Source organism: Ctenocephalides felis, unplaced genomic scaffold (assembly GCF_003426905.1).
Source record: "Ctenocephalides felis isolate EL2017-DRISC unplaced genomic scaffold, ASM342690v1 CF-g0.4_SCAFFOLD_03572, whole genome shotgun sequence".
Lineage (NCBI taxonomy): Eukaryota > Metazoa > Arthropoda > Insecta > Siphonaptera > Pulicidae > Ctenocephalides > Ctenocephalides felis.
The window spans coordinates 14,528,005-14,548,994 of NW_020539726.1; the positions used below are offsets into that span (position 1 = coordinate 14,528,005).

General features: G+C 36.0%; 1 protein-coding gene across 1 annotated transcript in view; it reads right to left on the bottom strand.

Annotated features, from left to right (window-relative positions):
• The window catches only part of LOC113388013, a 274,449-nt gene that overhangs the window by 5,209 nt on the left and 248,250 nt on the right, over positions 1-20,990 (bottom strand). The window contains 36 exon segments of the mRNA XM_026625420.1: positions 225-2,327; positions 2,411-2,596; positions 2,800-3,543; positions 3,719-3,937; positions 4,096-4,248; positions 4,473-4,670; positions 4,953-5,141; positions 5,251-5,463; positions 5,590-5,943; positions 6,224-6,418; positions 6,525-6,806; positions 7,001-7,324; positions 7,462-7,660; positions 9,762-9,898; positions 10,971-11,297; positions 11,465-11,770; positions 11,842-12,147; positions 12,220-12,552; positions 12,622-12,936; positions 13,010-13,660; positions 13,748-14,053; positions 14,176-14,478; positions 14,552-14,878; positions 14,955-15,260; positions 15,336-15,986; positions 16,066-16,371; positions 16,438-16,740; positions 16,809-17,144; positions 17,218-17,517; positions 17,600-18,265; positions 18,325-18,624; positions 18,700-18,996; positions 19,074-19,403; positions 19,492-19,806; positions 19,876-20,526; positions 20,606-20,911. Coding sequence (XP_026481205.1) covers positions 225-2,327; positions 2,411-2,596; positions 2,800-3,543; positions 3,719-3,937; positions 4,096-4,248; positions 4,473-4,670; positions 4,953-5,141; positions 5,251-5,463; positions 5,590-5,943; positions 6,224-6,418; positions 6,525-6,806; positions 7,001-7,324; positions 7,462-7,660; positions 9,762-9,898; positions 10,971-11,297; positions 11,465-11,770; positions 11,842-12,147; positions 12,220-12,552; positions 12,622-12,936; positions 13,010-13,660; positions 13,748-14,053; positions 14,176-14,478; positions 14,552-14,878; positions 14,955-15,260; positions 15,336-15,986; positions 16,066-16,371; positions 16,438-16,740; positions 16,809-17,144; positions 17,218-17,517; positions 17,600-18,265; positions 18,325-18,624; positions 18,700-18,996; positions 19,074-19,403; positions 19,492-19,806; positions 19,876-20,526; positions 20,606-20,911 — 13,737 coding nt within the window.

Consider the following 20,990-nt stretch of genomic DNA (forward strand, 5'->3'; position numbering starts at 1 on the left):
AAATCAATATTAAAAATATTCTTGATAGCCAAACTTAAATTATGTAGTATTTGTACTATAAATTAAATTTGTCTATAAATGAATTATTTTTCTATAATTTCTTTCATTGAGATTAAAATTTAATATACCTATCATCTGTTTAGTTACATATCGAACATATGAGCAAAGGAGTTAGTAATTTGAAATATTATTTTAAATATGAAGAAGTATTCTCTTGTACTTACTCTTATCGCATTGAACAGCAGCATTTCCTTGATATCCAGGTAGGCATTCGCATATCATTGTACGAACTGGCAAAGTATCAAGTACAGTACACATAGTATTAACTCCACATGGCGCTGTAACATTACATGGATTAATGCAATCACCTCCTATGCAAGCTAAACGCGAAGCGCAATCACCATCCACTATACAACTTTCATCACGTTCCCGTTGACAAATGCCGTCACTTATTTGCCTAAATCCAGGAGCGCACAGGCATTGCGCTTTATGGTATCTCACTTCACACTCTTCACCAGAAGAGCATGGACCATTATTAGCACAAGGATCAACACATTTATCATTTACGCAAGCACGTTCTGATGGACAATCTGAATCACTACGGCATCCCACAAGAATACAAGAGTTTTGGGGATCACCTGATAAACCTGCGGGACATTCACAAATTGGCCGGTGATCAATTGCATAGCAATCGGCGCCTATTCCACAGGCTGGACATACTGGTACGCAACGTCTATCTGAACAACGATGTTTTCCTGAACAATCTTGATCAGATCTGCAGCCTGATCGAACGCAGTGTAATTCTGGATTCCCTTCAAAACCTTGTTTGCAAGAGCAAACTGGTCTATGATCACGTACGCGGCATTCAGCATTCAATGCACAATTGCAGGGATCCCTGCAATAACCTCTCACGCACGCTTTGTCGGTTGGACAATCTGTGTCTGAAACACAACCGTCTGTTGTTGTTACTATGGCGGGAACGGCTTTGCAAGTACCTTCTCCAGAACTAATATATCCGTTAGGACATTCACAATACATTGTGCGCACTGGTGCTGATGGAACCACGTGACATTCGGCCGGTCTTCTACACGGTTCTAGAACTTCGCATGGATCTTTACATGTCCCGTCAAGACAGGCTAATGTAGCTCCACAATCTGTATCAATTAAGCATTCCGGTTGGGGCTCTAGTCGACAGCGAATATATGGATTTCCAATCCAACCATTTGGACATCTACATACTGGTTGGTGATTCTGCACTCGACATTCTGCTCTCGAAGAGCAAGGATTATCATATAAACATGCATCTATGCATTGCCCGTCAATACACTGTCGATCCATAGGACATTCATTATTACTTCTACATCCAACAGGAACACAGCGCTCATAACTGTTTCCTCTATAACCGCTTAAACATCTGCATTCTGCATGTCCATGCCTAACAAAACATTCAGCGTTTATTCCGCATGGTTCTCTTAACAAACAAGGATCAATACATTGACCATTCACACAAGCCCTGCTTGAACCGCATTCGGAATCAACGCGGCATCCTACAGTGCGGCAGGCAATATTCGGATTACCTTCCATACCTTCTTCACATGAACAAATTGGTCTGTGGTTTCGCACGAAACAAGTAGCATGTAGGCCGCAATCACAAGGATTGTGGCATTGCCTATTAATGCAAGCTTCGGAGTCTGGGCAATCTGCATCAGAAGTACAGCCTGGTGGGGATGGTAAAGGTATAGGTCGACACTCGCCATTAATTTCTGGTACCCAGCCATCAGGACATTCGCAAACCATTGTTCGTACTGGAACAGTGTCTAGGACGCTACATCTGGAAGATGATGTACATGGATGTAATTCTCTGCATGGATCTTGACAAGTCTGTCTTATGCAGGCCATTCGACTTGGGCAATCCGGATCAATTTCACATTCTGGTTTATCTTGGAATATAGGTCTGCGTTGACAATATGATGTTGGATCTCCAAGAGGATGACTTTCTGGGCATCTACAGGCAGCATGGTGATCTCTCACAGTACAGATGGCATTTTGAGCGCAAATTTGTGAGCTTTGTGCGCAAGGATCAACGCAATGTCGATTGACACAAGAGCGACTAAGCGGACAATCTGAGTTTTGCACGCATTCAATACGCTCGCAACGATGTAATGGGTTGCCTTCGAAACCTGATGCGCATCTGCAAGCAGCACGATGATTTGTTCCGTAGCATTCGGCATTTACTGCGCAAGGATCATTCAATAAACATGAGCTTATGCATTCTCCATTGAAACATTGTTTATCATCACTACATTCATGATTTGATTCACAGCCCACTATAAATAAAAAATATGTTAAGATATGGATAACATTTTTATGATTTAATTATATCATTAAATAATTTTTTTGTACAACTTACATTTGACACAACCAATTTGAGCATTTCCTGAATATCCTGGTTTGCAATAACATATTGGATGATGTTGGGTGACATGGCATATAGTATTTTCTCCGCAATTGCATGGATTAATGCAAAGCCTATTAACACATGATTCAGAAAGAGTACATTCTGAATCTGATTTGCAGCCGATTGTTGCTTCTGAAGCTGTAAAAAATATTATTTAAATTACAAATAGAAAGAAAAATTTAAGTTATAAAGTAAGAGGTAAATGGGAAGATAAATTGAAAATAATGATAATTATATATTAAAAAATAGAATTTAACAGACAAATTTTAAAAATTGAGTCTTTTGATTTAAATAAAAAATTGAAAACCATCACTAAAAGGCTATCAAAAACTACTACTTACGTGGTATACAATCTATTTGTGGATTGCCATTGTAGCCATCGGGGCACCTGCATACTGCGCGGTGCCTGGTAGCGTGGCAGAAAGCTGTTCGGGCGCAAACGCCTTCTTGCAGACAAGGGTTAACACAACGTTCGCGCTGGCATACTCTGTCGGAAGGACAATCTTCATCGTGATAACATTCTGCTTGCGGTATGTAAGATGGGTGTTTGGGCACTGAAATTGAATTATTAAATATTTAATAATTATAAATTAATATAGAACTAATGTTGAGCATGAAATAATATCAATAAGATAGTGATATAAGTAACATCAGTTTTTACTTACTTGGAATGCATTCTTTATGTGGATTTCCCTGATAACCAGGAGCACATTTGCAATCAACTTTATGTCTTCTACTTGTGCAAATAGCATTAACTCCACATCTATCAAGTTTGCAAGCCTCTATACAAGCACCGTGATGGCAACGATCTGAGTCAGGGCACTCGTGATCATTTCTACACATTGGTTTATCTCGAGTTATCTCAGCACAGCGGCCGTCCTCGGTTATAATTCTGTCTTCAGCACATTTACAAACAACTGTTCGTAAAGGTAGCGTATCCAAAACTGTGCAGATTTGATCAGGACTACAAGTATGCAAATTCATTCGGCATTGGTCAACGCAAATGTTGTTGATACATGCCAGACGACTCGGACAATCAGCATCATATTGACATTCCGGTTGTGGAAGCAAAGGTTGTTTAGGTGCTGTAAGTAAACCAAGATAATTGTAATATGAAAAATAATAGAATATAAATTATATTCATATTATACAGCACATATCTTAATAAGAATGTCAATGAACAATGAAAAACAGAAAGTGATTGGTTTATTATCAGTAGTAAAGTAAAAATATGGATTTCTCATATTATTTTTGTCTTACCTGTGCATTCAACATAGGGGTCGCCGAATAATCCAGGTTGACATCTACATGTAGGTTGATGTCTTCTGGCTTCACAAATAGCACCTTCAGCGCATGTATCAAAATCACAAACTTTTCTACAAACTCTATTTAGCCTGTCGCACGCTTCATCATCTGCACAATCATCATTATATTGGCACATTCCTTCAACACAGCTGATAAACGGATCTCCTTGCATTCCTATGAAAATAATATACTTATTAAATTGAAGACTAATTACAATTAATTACTTAAAACTGAAAATAGATATTTCAATTTATGAAAATGAATCTATATCAAATATTTCATTTAGATTCGGAATAATTCGGATGCTTTAGAGATATATATTATATGTTTACCTTGTGGACAAACACAGTTAGCGCGATGTGCTTGTGGTCTGCATTCCGCTCCGCGACCACAGTGTATTGTTTCTCCATAAGTGCAAGGATTCAAACATTTGTTTCCTATGCATGCCTTATCATATGGACAATCATGATCAGCTTGACATTCAGCTAAAATTCAAAATATTATTAATTAAATTGACATAATTTTTCCATCAAATTTATAATGCAAAAACCTATACCAAGACTAAACTAACATAGTCCTAGGAACATGAATATGTTATTGATAGCTTTTTAAGAACCTTATTATTAATTCCATTACTGTTTAATATCGTAAGAACATGAATAGTGACATATTTAATAGGTGCCGAAAAAAGTACCAATATTATACTTACGTTGGTAGCATTGTATTTGTGGGTCGCCTCCCCAATTTGGAGGACATTGGCATATTGGGCGATGTCTACGTACGCTGCATGTGGCATGTCCACCGCATGGGTTTGCTTCTGCACATGGATCTTGGCATCGTCCGTTTATGCATCCGCGATCATCCGCACATTCTGAATCTGATACACATTTGACCAACGTTTGTTGTACTAAAAAACATGAAAATTTTATTATTAATAATAACATGAGTGTTTTATTATTTCATAAAATATCATTTATTTTCAATATGAACATTTAAAACTAAAACATTCCGTTAAATTGTATTTCGTTTATTTAATATTTATTAATTGAAGAATAAAATTTGTGAGCAGTAATATTTTCTAATTGATATAATAATTGTAGACGTGACAAATAACAAAATAGTTATTTTTATTTTTAATAAATCTCACTGCAAAAAAATGAAGGATTGATGTGAATTAATATAAAATCACCTCTGTAGCAGTTGACGAATGGATCGCCTACTAGCCCAATGGGGCATCTACATGTAGCCTTATGCGAATGAGCTTCACATTCGGCCGATAGGGCACATGGACTTCCAACTTGACATGGATTTACACATTGTGTGTTGCGACAGGTTTCAGTAAACGCGCAATCATTATCACTACTGCAGCCAACTTTTTCTAAAAATGACGGGAATATAAATAAATAAATAAGAGTAAAAACATTAAATAAAATCATAAGAACCGTCAAATGAATTACTTCAAAAGCAGTATGAAATATTCTTTTTACCTAATTTGCATTCAACTCTTGCATCACCAGTATAACCAACATCACATTGGCAAGCTATCGTTCTGAGTGGCAAAGTATCTACCACGGAGCAGCTGGCATGTATACCGCAAGGATTGGTTTCACTACATGGATTTTTGCATATGCCGCTGAAGCAAGCTAGTCTGCTAGAGCAATCTGCATCAGTTGTACATTGTGGCGCCCTCTCAATTGGAACTAAAGTATGATAAAATTATTAATTTTTAAATAATTCAATCAATAATTATAAAAATAATACATGATTTCTGATAAATCGAAATAAATCTTTATCAGATCACTTAAAAGAGATCATTAATGACTTACCTATCTTGCAAGCAGTATGTGGATCCCCGGCATATCCAGTCGGACAACTGCATTGTGCACGGTGATTGATGACAGTACATTGAGCACCAGGAGCGCAATCGCACGGGTCAACGCATCGTTGATTGCGGCATGCTAAATCGTGCGGGCAATCGCGATCCGATGAGCATTCAGGTCTTAGACATTGAACCAATGGATCACCAGCGTGATTTGGTAGGCAATGGCATCGTGCGTGATGATACGAGTCTGCTATGCAGCGTGCGTTTACGCCACACTGTGTTGATAGACAAGGGTCGATGCACTCGCGATTTACGCAAGCGAGTTGGGCAGGGCAGTCAGAATTGTGGCGGCAACCAACTAGGATGAACACAAATAAGATGAAATAATTAAATATATTAGTTGTAATATTATGCAAGTATATAAAATTGCCTCTACAAATGCATACTGACTCTTACATAAATACAGAAAATATTCGTCGCATAAAAGATAGGTCGAACATGGTCAGGTGCTAAATTTTGTAAAAAAGTCATCCAACTCAAACATAATTTCTGATTATATTTGAAAACCATTAAGTAATTTTTTGAATTATATCACGAACATTTATCATGAACATTTAATATGTAATAATGATACTCACTCTCATAGCAAACGTGCTGAGCATGGCCAGTAAATCCATTTCTACAAGTACAAACCGGCCTATGAAGTTGGACGTGACATTCAGCGTTTACTCCGCAAATACTGGGATTATCGTGACATGGATTCAAACATCTGCCCGCCAAACAAGCTTTATCATTCGAACAATCTTTATCTTCTACACATTCTGGTTTTGGTACTGCAGAACAAAAGTGATTATAGCAAAAACTCAAGAGATATTGATTAGAAATGATTTATGGTATCAAAAATAAAATAATAAAGATTTATTTTATTTTTTTTCTTACCATCTTCAATTATTTGCAATCTGCAATCGATGTGTGGCGAGCCCACATAACCAGGTGGACAAGTACAAACGGCTTTGTGATTAATTGCGTTACATAAAGCATTGATTCCACAAGCATCTATAGAACATGGATCTCTGCACTTCTGACCGAAACAGGCTTTATCACGTGGGCAGTCTTGGTTGATAACACATTCAGGATAAATACATATAGCAGCGCCATTGTGAATTCTACATTGCCCGTTACCTTGGCATGGTGATGGATTGCAAGGGTCTACCGGTTCAACTTTAAAATAAAATAAATGTTTCAATTTTAATTACTAAATAATAAAGATATTTATAATAATTACTAAATAATAAAGATTACTTATTAATTACTAAATAATAAAGATAATACATTTATGCATATTATACGATTTACAGGTAGCTCATTAAAAAAATTCAAACACTGGTAGAATACAGATTAACGGTTGGACTTACTTGTACGCTCAATACATCTCACAAATGGATCGCCTATTAGTGGCGGAGGACAAGAGCATAGTGGGCTGTGGTTGACTGTTCTGCACCGTGCTCCAAATCCACAAATATTGCTTCCTGAAGTGCACGGGTCGACACATTTACGAGCTACACAAGCTCTGTCTTGCGCACAATCTGAGCTTATAGTACATTCAGGTCGACATCCGCTAGTTGGCTGACCGAAGAAGCCAGGCAGACATTCGCAGATCGCTTGTCCATTAAGTGCTCGACAAATCGTGTGCTGCCCGCAAGGTGATGGGTTACATGGGTCTCTTGCAGCTGGGGTTTCTAAAGAAAATACACAGGCCAAACAAAAGTTTCATTAATTTATTGGAAGTTCAAAAATTCATTGTAATTTGATTTTTTAAGAAATCAAAGATGTAGTAAAGAAATCATTGTTATAATGTAATAATGTATTTTTTTACCTCTATATGTAATCTGCAAACATTGTCTGAACGCATCTCCAGTGTATCCTTCAAGACACGAACAGCTTGGTACGTGCGCTACCACAGTGCATTGAGCGTTTACTCCACACGTTCCTGGGCACGGATCTTGGCATTTGTTTCGCAAACATGCACGGTTCATCGGACAGTCGGAATTTAGCAGACATTCTGGTCGGCATCCCTATAAAATACATAAAATATTTGAATCTCGCCATTGATAATAAATTCGCATCATAAATTTTTCGAATTAAAGTGCTCGACATATATTTTATAGTCTACTACACTGCGCGACAAAATTGGCACTTTAATTTTTTTCCTCGAACTTTTTTTTAAATCCACTCAGAATTGCTCGCTGATTTCAAATATATCTTCCATTTTTTCGTAACAGCTCCAGCTTTGAGTTTTAAGGTACTATTCCTAAGGCAATTTAACGAATAAATAAGAGTTTTATCTGCTATTTTTGGTATGGCTTCGACTCTAAGACGTTGTGAACATAATTCCAGTAGTTTTTGTTACACCTATGTTTAATATGTTTTCGACAAATACCGGAAACCTATGTCAACTGTGTAACAACATCATATTTCAACCACTTTAAAACTAAATTGCGCAATAAAGATAAAACACGGGTTAAAAATTGCGTAGTATGTTTACGTTTTTATCCAGAATAAAAAAGATGATATAATTCTAATATCTCCATCATTTAGAAAAAATCTCAATCACCACGACGGTTGCTTTTTCTAGACAATAGAAGGAAATTGTCATAAACCACAACCCCAATGATATTGAGCTATGCTAATTGTGCTAATTATGAACAACCTAGAACGTCAACATCTCCTGCCTGCCAAAAAATAGATGCAGACCAACATTAAAAAAGAAGAAAGAAAATTTTGAAAACTGATATATTTGATGTAATTGATTTGATTTCAACACCCGCACTCTTGTTTAGAATGGTTTTTAGAAAATGTTGGAGATATTAGCGAAGAGCAGGGCGAGAGTATCCACCAAAACATCAAGTCTTTGCAGGATCAAAGAAGATGGTACATGCACATGATGGCTGACAAATGTAGCTTATGACGAAATCAGCTAGGCCTTAGGTCCATGCTCGAAAATCATATAAAAAGAGCTTTGAAGACAAAATAAAATACGTTGTATTTTATATTGCAATGTGTGGTAAAACTAGCATATTGGCATATCTCAAAAACTAGAGCTGTTAACGAACTTCTGATTCGTTTTCGGAATCAGCGTCCTCGAATTACTGAAAAACTATCATAACATCTCAGGAAAAAAATTAATGTCGCAAAGTGCTATCTATGCATACATCTTAAAATGTACGAATGTTTTCGAGATTACACCGCTCGTACGATCGTAGTGTTAGAGCTATTTCAAGATATTTTATTTCTTATGGTATTATTTACTAATATAACGTTCACATAACCACTAAACATTTTAAAATATTTGACCAGTTATAACTTTTAAATAGATAACAATATTACAATCCTACAATCCTCCATAAAATATATAACAATATTACATTCCATAATATATTTGATTAATTCAATAAATGAATTGAAAATACTAATATTTCAATTTATTTAAATTATTGTAAAATTATTAAATGATAAATTATTATACTCTTCAAAAGTAAAGTGATCATGATTATTATAGCATATACAATTTGTTTAAAATTATATTGTATTTTATTTATAAAATGATACAAAAGTAATGAAAACTGATAAAATAGTTTTCGATCTTTCTCATATTTAAAGTTTCCAGTTACTTGAAAAGTTTGATATATTTACATTTCTGTAAACATTTATGTTTTCTCATATTAATTAGAAATCTAGATAGAATTAAAGAAGTATAAAGAATTCTCATAGTAACTTGTAATTTAGAAAAATTCTGTCGCTGTTATATTGGATTTCTTATTATTATTTCTTCATTATATTTTTGCGAATAAAATCAATAATTTTGTAATTGCGCGCGACTCATTAATCAATTCCGTAAGTTATGAAAAATTTGAACTTTTAAGTATACTATTTATAGAACAAAGCATTTAATTCAAATGTAAAATACGTTTCTATATAAGATGTGCGATTAGTGAAAAGTTATATAAAAAAATAAATCCAGACAGAATTATTATTAATAAGTTAATTAAAGTTATATAAATAGTTATTTTATTTATGTATTTAATATTGATAAAAAGAACTTGCTGGACCGTACTTGAATAATACTAATAACTTAATAAATTTATCTGCGTATTTACAATATATAATATTACTAACTTGGTATGGGTCTCCGTGGTAATCTGTGATACATTCGCAAAGGGCTCTGTCGTACTCCGTGCGGCATATCGCATTGTGTCCGCAAGGTGATGGATGACATGGATCCTTTGGTAATCGTGGAGGTGTCGATGGAATAGCTGAATAATCAAATATAAAAATCATATTTAATGTTTTACTAAATTTTAAGTTTACAAACAACAAATATTGCAGATATATCTATATTATAAATTTGGGCCCGGCGGTGGAGTAAACAATTCGAACTTGGGCTAGCACAAACAAGTCCCGGGTTCGCTGGTTTAATTTCCGCTACCGCCAAAACCCAAAATCAGGTTACTTTGGTGTCAAATTTCCACCTGAGGCTATAGATCTCAAATATAGCCTCAAATGGAAATCGCCTCCTGTTGGAAGCTGCATATATATGCTGATATTCGCATAAAAATGTCAACAAATGCTTCGAGTATAGTTACTTAGTCAGAAATGGATTAGACAACTACTGGGTTTCCACCATTAAAAATCCATATAATAAAGTCAAAACAATTACTTAATATACTAGTATAACAGATTGTAATTGAAAAGTAAAAAAATGCTCAAAGAATAATTTTTAAATGAAAAGGTTAATTCTAAACAAACTTGCATGAAATGAATCAACTAAAAAATTGGTGAACCATGATTTAGAGTTTCTTAAGCTTATATATAAAATATAAAACTAATATTAAAAATCCCACAAATTTGCAACTCAAATTACATGCACTTAGCATTAAAATTAATATTCTCAACTTATGATTTCATGCAATGATGCAAATATTATGTTATTTATATAAAACTATTATTTACTGTTAATAGTAAATACTTGAATTACTTAAATACACAGAAATAAATATGACAAGTCAATATAGACTCTAAACCTTTGATTGTTCATCAAAAATTTGATCAATGATTGCATGCACCCAAGTGAATAACTAAAATTAGTGTGAAATAATGTTTGCCATGGGGTAGTTAAATTTTATTATTAAAATGATTTTTAGATTCAGGATTAACGCTTTTTTATTTACTTTTGTTATTTTTTTTATTAAATAATTAAATGTGATTTTGATTAACTTTTATTTTATGAGTTTTATCACATCTAATACTTATTTTATTTATTGCTGTTTTAGTTGGTAAAGCACCTTTTACGTTTTAATTTCTTAAGTCGTAAATATAAACGCTTACGTGTTGGTTTAGAACACGAAGTAAATGGATTTCCAACATATCCTTGGAGACATATGCAATGCGGTATGTGATTTGACACATGGCATTCGGCATTATATCCGCAAGATGCTGGACAAGGATCACGGCATTTCTGGTTAAGACAAGCCAAGTGTTTTGCACACTCGGAATTACTTATACATTCTGGCCTACAGTATGGTGGTTGTCCGATAAATTCAGGGAGACAAGAGCAACTATAAGTATCACCGTGAGATTTACATTGGGCATTCGGTCCGCACGGAGGTGGCAGACAAGGATTTGATGGTATTGGCTTTGGTTCTTCCATTAGAGCTATTTTAATTAATTAAAGAATGTTTGATATATATATATATATATATATACATATATATATATATATATATATATATATATATATGTGTGTATATATAAATATTCTCAACTAATAGTCAACATCTATATGATTCGTAAAGTAAATATTGCAATTATTATTGTCTTACGGATAGCATGACATCTGGAGAAAGGATCGCCAGTATATAAAGTTGGGCAACTGCATACTGGCGTATGACTTCTGACTGTGCATCTAGCATTTAATCCGCATGCTCCTATACAAGGATCTATACATCTGAAGTTATTGCAGGCTAGAGATAAGTCGCATTCTGAATTTACTACACATTCTGGCCTGCATGATGGTGGAGTCCCGTGATAGTTGGGCAAACATGTACAAATTGCTTGCTTATTTATAACACGACATGCACTGTATAGACCGCATGGTGATGGATTACAAGGATCAGCAATTTTAGGTGCTAAAATATCGATTTATATAAATCAATAAATTATTTTTTAAACTAAAATATAATTGAGAATAAATACATACGAGGCAAAATTCTGCAGGATATGAATGGATTTCCAGTCATATCATGCGGGCAACTACATATAGGAACATGGTTCACAACGTTACAAATAGCTTGACTGCCGCATGTACCAGGGCAAGGATCAGTGCATTTATTGCGAATACAAGCTTTGTTTCTTGCACAATCTGAATTCAATATACATTCTGGACGACATCCTGTGTATGGGTCACCGTGATATTCAGATATGCAAGTACATATACCATTTGAGCAGTGTGCGTTGGATCCGCATGGGAATGGATTACAAGGGTCTTGTGGTATAGGTTTATCCTCTGGAATATTAAGTAAAATGAAATATTGCCGTAATAATATGCTAATTAGTTTAATATGAAGGTTTATCTTACGTATGTTAGGTCTTAAATGACAACTTATGAATGGATCGCCTACATAACTTTCTAGACATGTGCAAATCGGAATGTGATTATTTACATGGCATATAGCATTAACACCACATGAGTTGGGGCATGGATCCCTACATTTTCCATTTATGCATGATTTACTACTGATACAATCAGAATTAATAACACACTCGGGTCTGCAATTTGGAGGCATTCCAAAATAGTTTGGCAAACACATGCATAAAGCCGAGCCTCCAACGTCTCGGCATTGAGAGTATATTCCGCATGGTGACGGATAACAGGGATTTTGGTATTCATGAACTATCGCTGGTTGAGGAGCTGACAAAAAAAATTTTAATAAATATTTCAATAATATTTAACATTCGGGTTTTTATTATAATATCTTACGAGGAACTAAGTAGCAACGAGAAAACGGGTCTCCTGTATAGCCTACTGCACATGTACACACTGGACTGTGATTTATTACTTTACATTTAGCGTTAATACCGCATTGCTCAGAACAAGGATCAATGCATTTATGATTAACACATGCTTTATCCAGGGCACATTCAGAGCTGACAATGCATTCTGGGCGACAATTTGGGGGTGTTCCAACGTATGTTTGTAAGCAAGAACAACTTGCTTGATCATTCACAATAACGCATTGAGAATTTGGTCCGCATGGTGAAGGGCGACATGGGTCCTTTACATCTGCTAATTTTGCTGAAATTATTTTATGGTTTATAGTTGGAAGTGTTATGATATTTAACATGATTCGAAATAACGTTATGCTTACGTTCACTTATAGCTATACTGCAATATCTAAATGGATCGCCAGTATAACGTGGATAACAAGTGCAAGATGGTATGTGATTTATAACTTGACAAAACGCGTTTTGCGCACAAGTTCCCGGGCAAGGATCATGACATTTATTTCTTATGCATGCTCGACTAGGCGGACAATCTGAATTCAAGACACACTCTGGCCTGCATCCTTCATATGGATTGCCAATATAATCAGATAAACAGGAACAACTTGCAGCACCATTCTGTTCTCTGCACATGGCATTTATACCACAAGGAGATGGCATACAAGGGTTGATATATTTTACAGGACGTTCTTTTATAGGATCAATATAACAACCAGTGAATGGATCACCAACATAGCCAGGCTGACAAACGCATACAGGAGCATGGCTGATAACATGGCATTGAGCATTAGTTCCACAAACTCCTGGACATGGATCTTTACATTTTTGGCGTATACATGCCAAGCGGCTACTACATTCTCCATTACTTATGCACTCAGGTCTACAATACGGTGGACTGCCAATAAACTCTGGTAAACATGCGCAAGAAGGTGCATCGCCAATAACTTTGCATATTGAATTTGGACCACAAGGTGATGGATTACATACATCTATTTCCAAATGGTTAATTGCTTGAACTTGCGCTAGAATAAATAAGAAAAAAATGATTTGATTTCAATATGCACAACTATTATAAATTATATTAGCTAGATGTTGCAACTCACGTTTCAATTCACATCTTGTGAATGGATTTCCAATATAACCTGGCGGACATTTACAAAAAGGATTGTGGTTAATGACTTCGCAGATAGATCGAATTCCACATGTACCAGGGCACGGATCTTCACATTTTTGATTTATGCAAGCTTTACGAAGACTGCAGTCAGAACTTAGTGTACATTCTGGCCTACAAGTGGGTGGACTTCCTATGTAGCCTATTATGCATGAACATATTGCTTGACCATTTATCTCCTGACATTGGCTATTTTGACCGCAGGGAGATGGGTTACACGGATGTTTTACTTCCGGTGCTGCTGGTATGAAAATATTTATTTTTTACGGATACCTCTGTTTATTTATTCAAGTTTAAAAGTGCTCTTAATAAAAAGTCTTAAATCAGAAAATAAAAAAAAGTATGCAATTATATTCTTACGTGGAATGCGTGAACAGCTGATGAAAGCATTTCCGGTCATTCCTTGCGGACAACTGCATATTGCTATATGGTTTATAACATTGCAATGTGCAGTACTAGCACAGAGTCCTAAACAAGGATCTAAGCATTTATTTGTAATACATGATAATGTGCTCATACACTCTGAATTAATTGTACATTCTGGTCTACAGCCGATATAAGGATCACCAAAGAACTCAACTTTACACGAGCAGATACCATCTTTACAAATCGCATTTGTACCACATGGTGATGGATGACATAGATCATGAATAACATCATTTGCTAAAACATTATATTTTAAAATTTGATATTGTAACTAATTTAAATTTAAATATTTCACACACAAGAAGCTTACATGGTTTAGGAATAGGATAGCAACTGCTAAATGCATCACCCATATATCCACTCGGACAAGTGCAAATAGCTGCATGATTAATAACGATACAAATAGCATTATTTCCACAAGAATTTGGACAAGGATTTTTACATCTGTTATCAATACAGGCCAAACTGCTAATACAATCAGAATTTATAACACATTCATGTTTACAATTTGGAGGGTATCCTATATATCCAGTCAAACATGTACATTTTGCATAATTATTGACGTTTTCACAAATAGCATTTTGTCCGCACGGTGATGGTATGCAAGGATTTCCCGGTATTATAGGATCGTTTGGTACTGTAAAGGATTGAGAATGTAAATGAAAATATTTATATATATTTAAGATAAAATCTTCACAAAAGTTTTATCCCACCTGTTATTAAGTAGCAAATAGAGAACGGATTGCCTGTATATCCAGGTTTACATGTGCAGATTGGGCTATGATTATTCACATTACAGTTTGCATTAGTGCCACAAGTATTAGGGCAAGGGTCTGCACATTTTTGATTTATGCAAGCTTTGTTTAAGCTGCATTCGGAACTAACTACACATTCAGGTCGGCAACCTGGTGGGCTTCCAATATAGTTTGATAAACATGAACAAATAGCTTGATCATCACTTTCGCGGCATTGACTATTTGGTCCACATGGTGATGGGTAGCAAGGATTTTGTTTTATTGCTAGAATATATATAATATAATCATACACGTTATACAATCAGTACTAAAAATTGATACTACTATCGTTTAAATAACACTCACGTTGTTCTTGAATTATATTGCACAGGTTAAATGGATCGCCAGTATAGCCTGGATAGCAAGTGCAATGTGGTAAGTGGTTTACAACTTGGCAATTAGCATTCTGTCCGCATGTGCCAGGGCAAGGATTTTGGCATTTATTTCTTATACAAGCACGATTTGAGGAGCAATCTGAGTTTAAGATGCATTCAGGTCTGCAATTTTCATATGGGTTACCAACATATTCTGGTAAACACGTACACGAGCCAACACCGTTTTGTTCCCTACAAATGGCATTGGCCCCGCAAGGTGATGGAATACAAGGTGTTAAGCTGTCTTTTTGCACATTCTCTATTATCTGATAACAGTTTGTGAAAGGATCACCGGTATGTCCCACAGAACAGAAGCAATTTGGTGTATGACTAATCACGCGACATTCGGCATTGAACGCACATGATCCAGGGCATGGATCTCTGCATTTTTGATTGATGCACGCCAAATTACTTGCACATTCACTATTGCTAATACATTCTGGCTTGCAACTCGGTGGTTGTCCAATAAATCCAGATAGACATGAGCATGATGGAGAATCATTTGAAACATGACACTGAGAATTTGGCCCGCATGGAGATGGGTGGCACGGATTTATTCGAGTTTGTGGAATATTATCTTGCGCTAAAGAAATTTAAGTTTAATAAATGAATGTAATTTTAATAATCATATTTAAATTTTGTTATATTTTACGTACGTTTAACATAGCATCTGGAAAATGGATCACCAATGTAACCACTAATACAACTACAAATTGGATTGTGATTTGATACTTCACATCGAGCATTTATTCCGCATGTACCAGGACATGGATTTTTACACTTTTGATTACTACAAGCTTGGTTCGGTAAACAATCAGAGCTAACTATACACTCTGGCCTGCAAGTGGGTGGTTGGCCAATATAACCAATAATGCAAGAACAAACAGCTTGACCGTTTATAGCGCGACACTGACTGTTTGGTCCACAAGGTGAAGGATAACATGGATTGACAGAAGGTTGCTCTACAAAGACAACGACATTTTGTTATATGCACACATACATAATTTAGATATTACTATTTGACCTACCAATAAATGGCCTACAGGAAATTAGGGCATTTCCTGTCAATTCAGGTGGACAACTACATATGGGAATGTGATTGATCACATTGCAAATTGCTTTATTTCCGCAAATACCAGGACAAGGATCGACACACTTATTACGCAAGCATGCCTTATCTCGTGCACAATCAGAATTCAGAACACATTCGGGTCTACAGCCAGTATAAGGATCCCCATAAAATTCAAAGTGACACGAACACAAACCATTAAGGCACTTGGCATTAGGGCCACACGGGGAAGGATTACAAGGATCTTTCAACGCAATTTCATCTTCTGAAATAATAAAAGAAAATCAGCGAAATTCAGGTGGTATAATTAAAACAATGTATAATACTTACTCATTGGAGGTTTTTCATTACAGTAGCTAAATGGATCACCCTCATATCCCGATATGCAGGTGCATGTAGGCAAATGATTGAATACTTCGCACTTAGCCCTAAAACCACAAGCACCAGGGCAGGGATCACTGCACTTTTCTTTAATACAGGCTTTGCTACTGATACATTCAGAATTAACAGTACACTCGGGACGGCAAAAGGGAGGAGAACCATAGTAATTAGGCAAACAAGAACAAGAAGATGTTCCGCCAATGTTATGACATTGAGAATTTGGTCCACAAGGTGATGGATAACACGGATTTCGTATTTCATCCTTGACTGATATTTTGATAGGTGCTGCAAAGCCAAATACTTATATTTACACAAATTAATATTTAACTTCATAATTTGAAAGTATCGTTGAACTTACGTGGCAAAGGATAACAGTAAGAAAATGGATCTCCTGTATAACCTGAGGTACATGTACATATAGGACTGTGATTAACAATTCTACATTGTGAATTAATGCCACAGGGCCCGGGACAAGGGTTGATACATTTTTTATTCAAACATACTTTATCAAGGGCACATTCTGAGCTAACAACACATTCTGGTCTGCATCCTGGCGGATTACCAATATAAGTAGGTAAACATGAACATATGGCTTGATTATTATTTTCTCGGCAATTGCTATTCGGTCCACATGGAGAGGGATAGCATGGATTTTTGGCTTCTGGTATTTGTGCTGAAATATATTAGTAAATATTGAATTAATGAGTGAAACTTGTTCTCTCACATAAAAAAAAACTTACGTTCATCTTGTGGTATAGCGCAAAATTTGAATGGATCGCCAATATATCCATGCAGACAAGTACAAGAGGGCAAATGATTTATTACTTGACAATTAGCATTATGTCCACACGTACCCGGGCAAGGATCTTGACATTTATTTCTTATACAAGCCTTATTTGGAGAACAATCAGAATTTAAAACGCATTCTGGTCGGCAACCTTCGTATGGGTTACCAATATATTCAGGAAGACATGAGCAGGAACCAGCGCCATAATGTTCGCGGCATATAGCATTAGAGCCACACGGCGTTGGTACGCAAGGTGTAGGTCTTTCTTGTAAAATGATATCCATTTGCTTCGAACATTGTACGAATGGATCTCCGGTATATCCAGCAGAGCAAACACAAACTGGAGAGTGAGAAATAACTCGGCATTTAGCGTTGGATCCACAAGCTCCGGGGCAAGGATCTTGACATTTTTGATTTATGCATGCTAGGTTATTAAAACATTCAGTATTGCTTACGCATTCTGGTTTACAGAATGGAGCTTGTCCCACATATCCTTCTAAACAGAAACATTGATAAGAAGTTCCAGTAGTTTTACATTTAGAATGTGGTCCGCAAGGTGAAGATGCACAAGGATCCAATGTCGGTTCAAGGGCTACGGGTTCATCTATAATATTTTATGCTTATTATGTTTATATTATTTTATATTGTAGTTTAAAATTCAATGATTCTTACGCATACGATAGCAAGCAACGAAAGGATCGCCAGTATAGCCTTGAATGCAACTGCAAATTGGATTATGATTAACAACAGAACATTTCGAATTCAAACCACATGTTCCCGGACAAGGATTTCTACACTTTTGATTATTGCATGCTTCAGATTGTGCGCAATCAGAACTAATTATGCACTCTGGCCTACAAGTCGGTGGACTTCCTATATATTCAGGAAGGCAGGAACAAACTGCTTGATTATTGAAGTCACGACATTGACTGTTAGGACCACACGGAGATGGTGAACATGGATCACGTGGCAATTGAGCTTTTGAATATAAATATCATGTAAATATAATTGAAAGCTTGTAAAATAGTTCAAGCATTGATGAAAATCACCTACCTTTAATAGTTGTACAAAGAACGTGTGCATTTCCTGTTGTCCCAGGGAAACAACTACATATTGGAATATGATTTAAAACTGAACAAAGCGCATTTTCTCCGCATGTCCCAGGACAGGGATCTATGCATTTATTTTGTAAACATGTTCGATCTCTATTGCAGTCAGAATTAAGTACACATTCAGGCCTGCATCCAGAATATGGATCTCCATGGTATTCTGCCAAACAAACGCATGTTCCTTCATGACATTGTGCATTGGATCCACATGGATTTGGATAACACGGATCAGCAATTGGCTCTTTAAATTTGATAATATATATTTGAATATCAAGTTTAAAATTAATTTAAAAAAGATTTTCATTAACGCGTTCTTACCGTCGACTGGCTTTGGTTGACAATTTACAAATGGATCCCCAGTAAAGCCATTAATACACGTACAAATGGGCGTGTGATTTATTACATTGCAGAGTGCATTTACGCCGCAAGATCCTGGACAAGGATCCCTGCATTTTTCACCAATACAAGCTTGATTACCCAAACATTCAGAATTCATAACACATTCAGGTCTACAATTTGGCGGAATACCAATGTAAGTCGCTCGGCAACTGCATGATGGTGAGCCCCCTATATCTTTACAATAAGCATTTTGCCCACAAGGTGAAGGTACACATGGATTTCTATATATAGCTGGAGTTATAGGTGGCGATTGTTCTGAAGTTAGAATTAAAATATTAATTAACGCAGAAAAATATTTTTTAATTTATTCATAGAAACAAATAAAAAAAACCCTTACGTGGTATAAGATAGCATTTTGATAATGGATTTCCTGTATATTTTTCATTGCAAGAACATATTGGGCTATGATTTATAACTTGGCATTGAGCATTAATGCCACACGACCCCTGGCATGGGTCGGTACACTTTCTATTCATACAAGATTTATCTAAACTACATTCCGAGTTAGTAATGCATTGTGGACGGCAATTCGGCGGTCGGCCTTCATACGAAGGCAAACATGAACAGACAGATTGACCATTTACCTCCCTGCATTGGCTATTAGCCCCACAAGGATTAGGTTGGCATGGGTTTGTCGGCTCGTACGCTATTGCTGTACAAAAATAAACAAAAATCATATACATGTTTATTGGTTAATTTAAAACATATCTGATGTTCTTACGTTCTAGTACGATAAAACTACAATGTACAAAAGGATCGCCGTTATATCCTTGCCGACACGTGCAAGAGGGAAGATGGTTAACAACTTGACATACTGCGTTTTGACCGCAAGTACCAGGACAGGGATCTCTGCATTTATAATTGACACAAGCACGGTTTGAAGGACAGTCTGAATTTAAAACGCATTCAGGTCGACATCCTTCATATGGATTGCCAAAGTAGTTTTCAATGCATGTACATGATCCTGCACCATTTTGCTCTTTACAAATTGCATTAGAACCACAAGGTGATGGGACGCACGGATTAGGCCTATCATAGACGATAGGGGGGGGTTCTCTGACACATTGTATAAACGGATTCCCAATATAACCAGAAAGACAATTACAAATTGAAGTGTGACTAACAACATGACATTCAGCATTAATGCCGCATGATCCAGGGCACGGATCTTTACATTTTTCTTTGATGCATGCCAAGGAATTAGAACATTCACTATTACTGATACATTCTGGTCTACAGTTTGGTGGCTGACCAATAAATTCTGGTAAGCATGTGCATGATGGAGAATCACCGATAGCTTGACACTGTGAATTTGGACCACATGGATTGGGTACACATGGATTCACAGGTACTTTCATTTCAGGCACGTGAGCTAAAATTATTTGAAGGTTTATAACAAACTACAAACATGAAATTTCGAAAAAAATCGCTAGGAACATAATGGTTCTTACATAAAATATAACATCTTAGGAACGCATCGCCTGTATGTCCTTGCGGGCAACTACATATAGGTCTATGATTAAATACGTTACATATAGCTCCAATTCCACAAGCACCCAAACAAGGATTGCCGCATTTTTGATTACTACACGCTTCATTCCGAGCACAATCAGAATCGATAATACATTCAGGTCTACATGATGGTGGTTGTCCAACATATCCAATGATACAAGAACATATAGCTTGTTGATTTATTTCGCGGCATCGGCTATTGGGGCCACAAGGAGAAGGGTGACAAGGATTTGAAAGTACAGGTTCTGCAATGTTTGGATGTTTCATTAGCAGATCAGATTATATATATATATATATATATATATATATATATTATTATATATA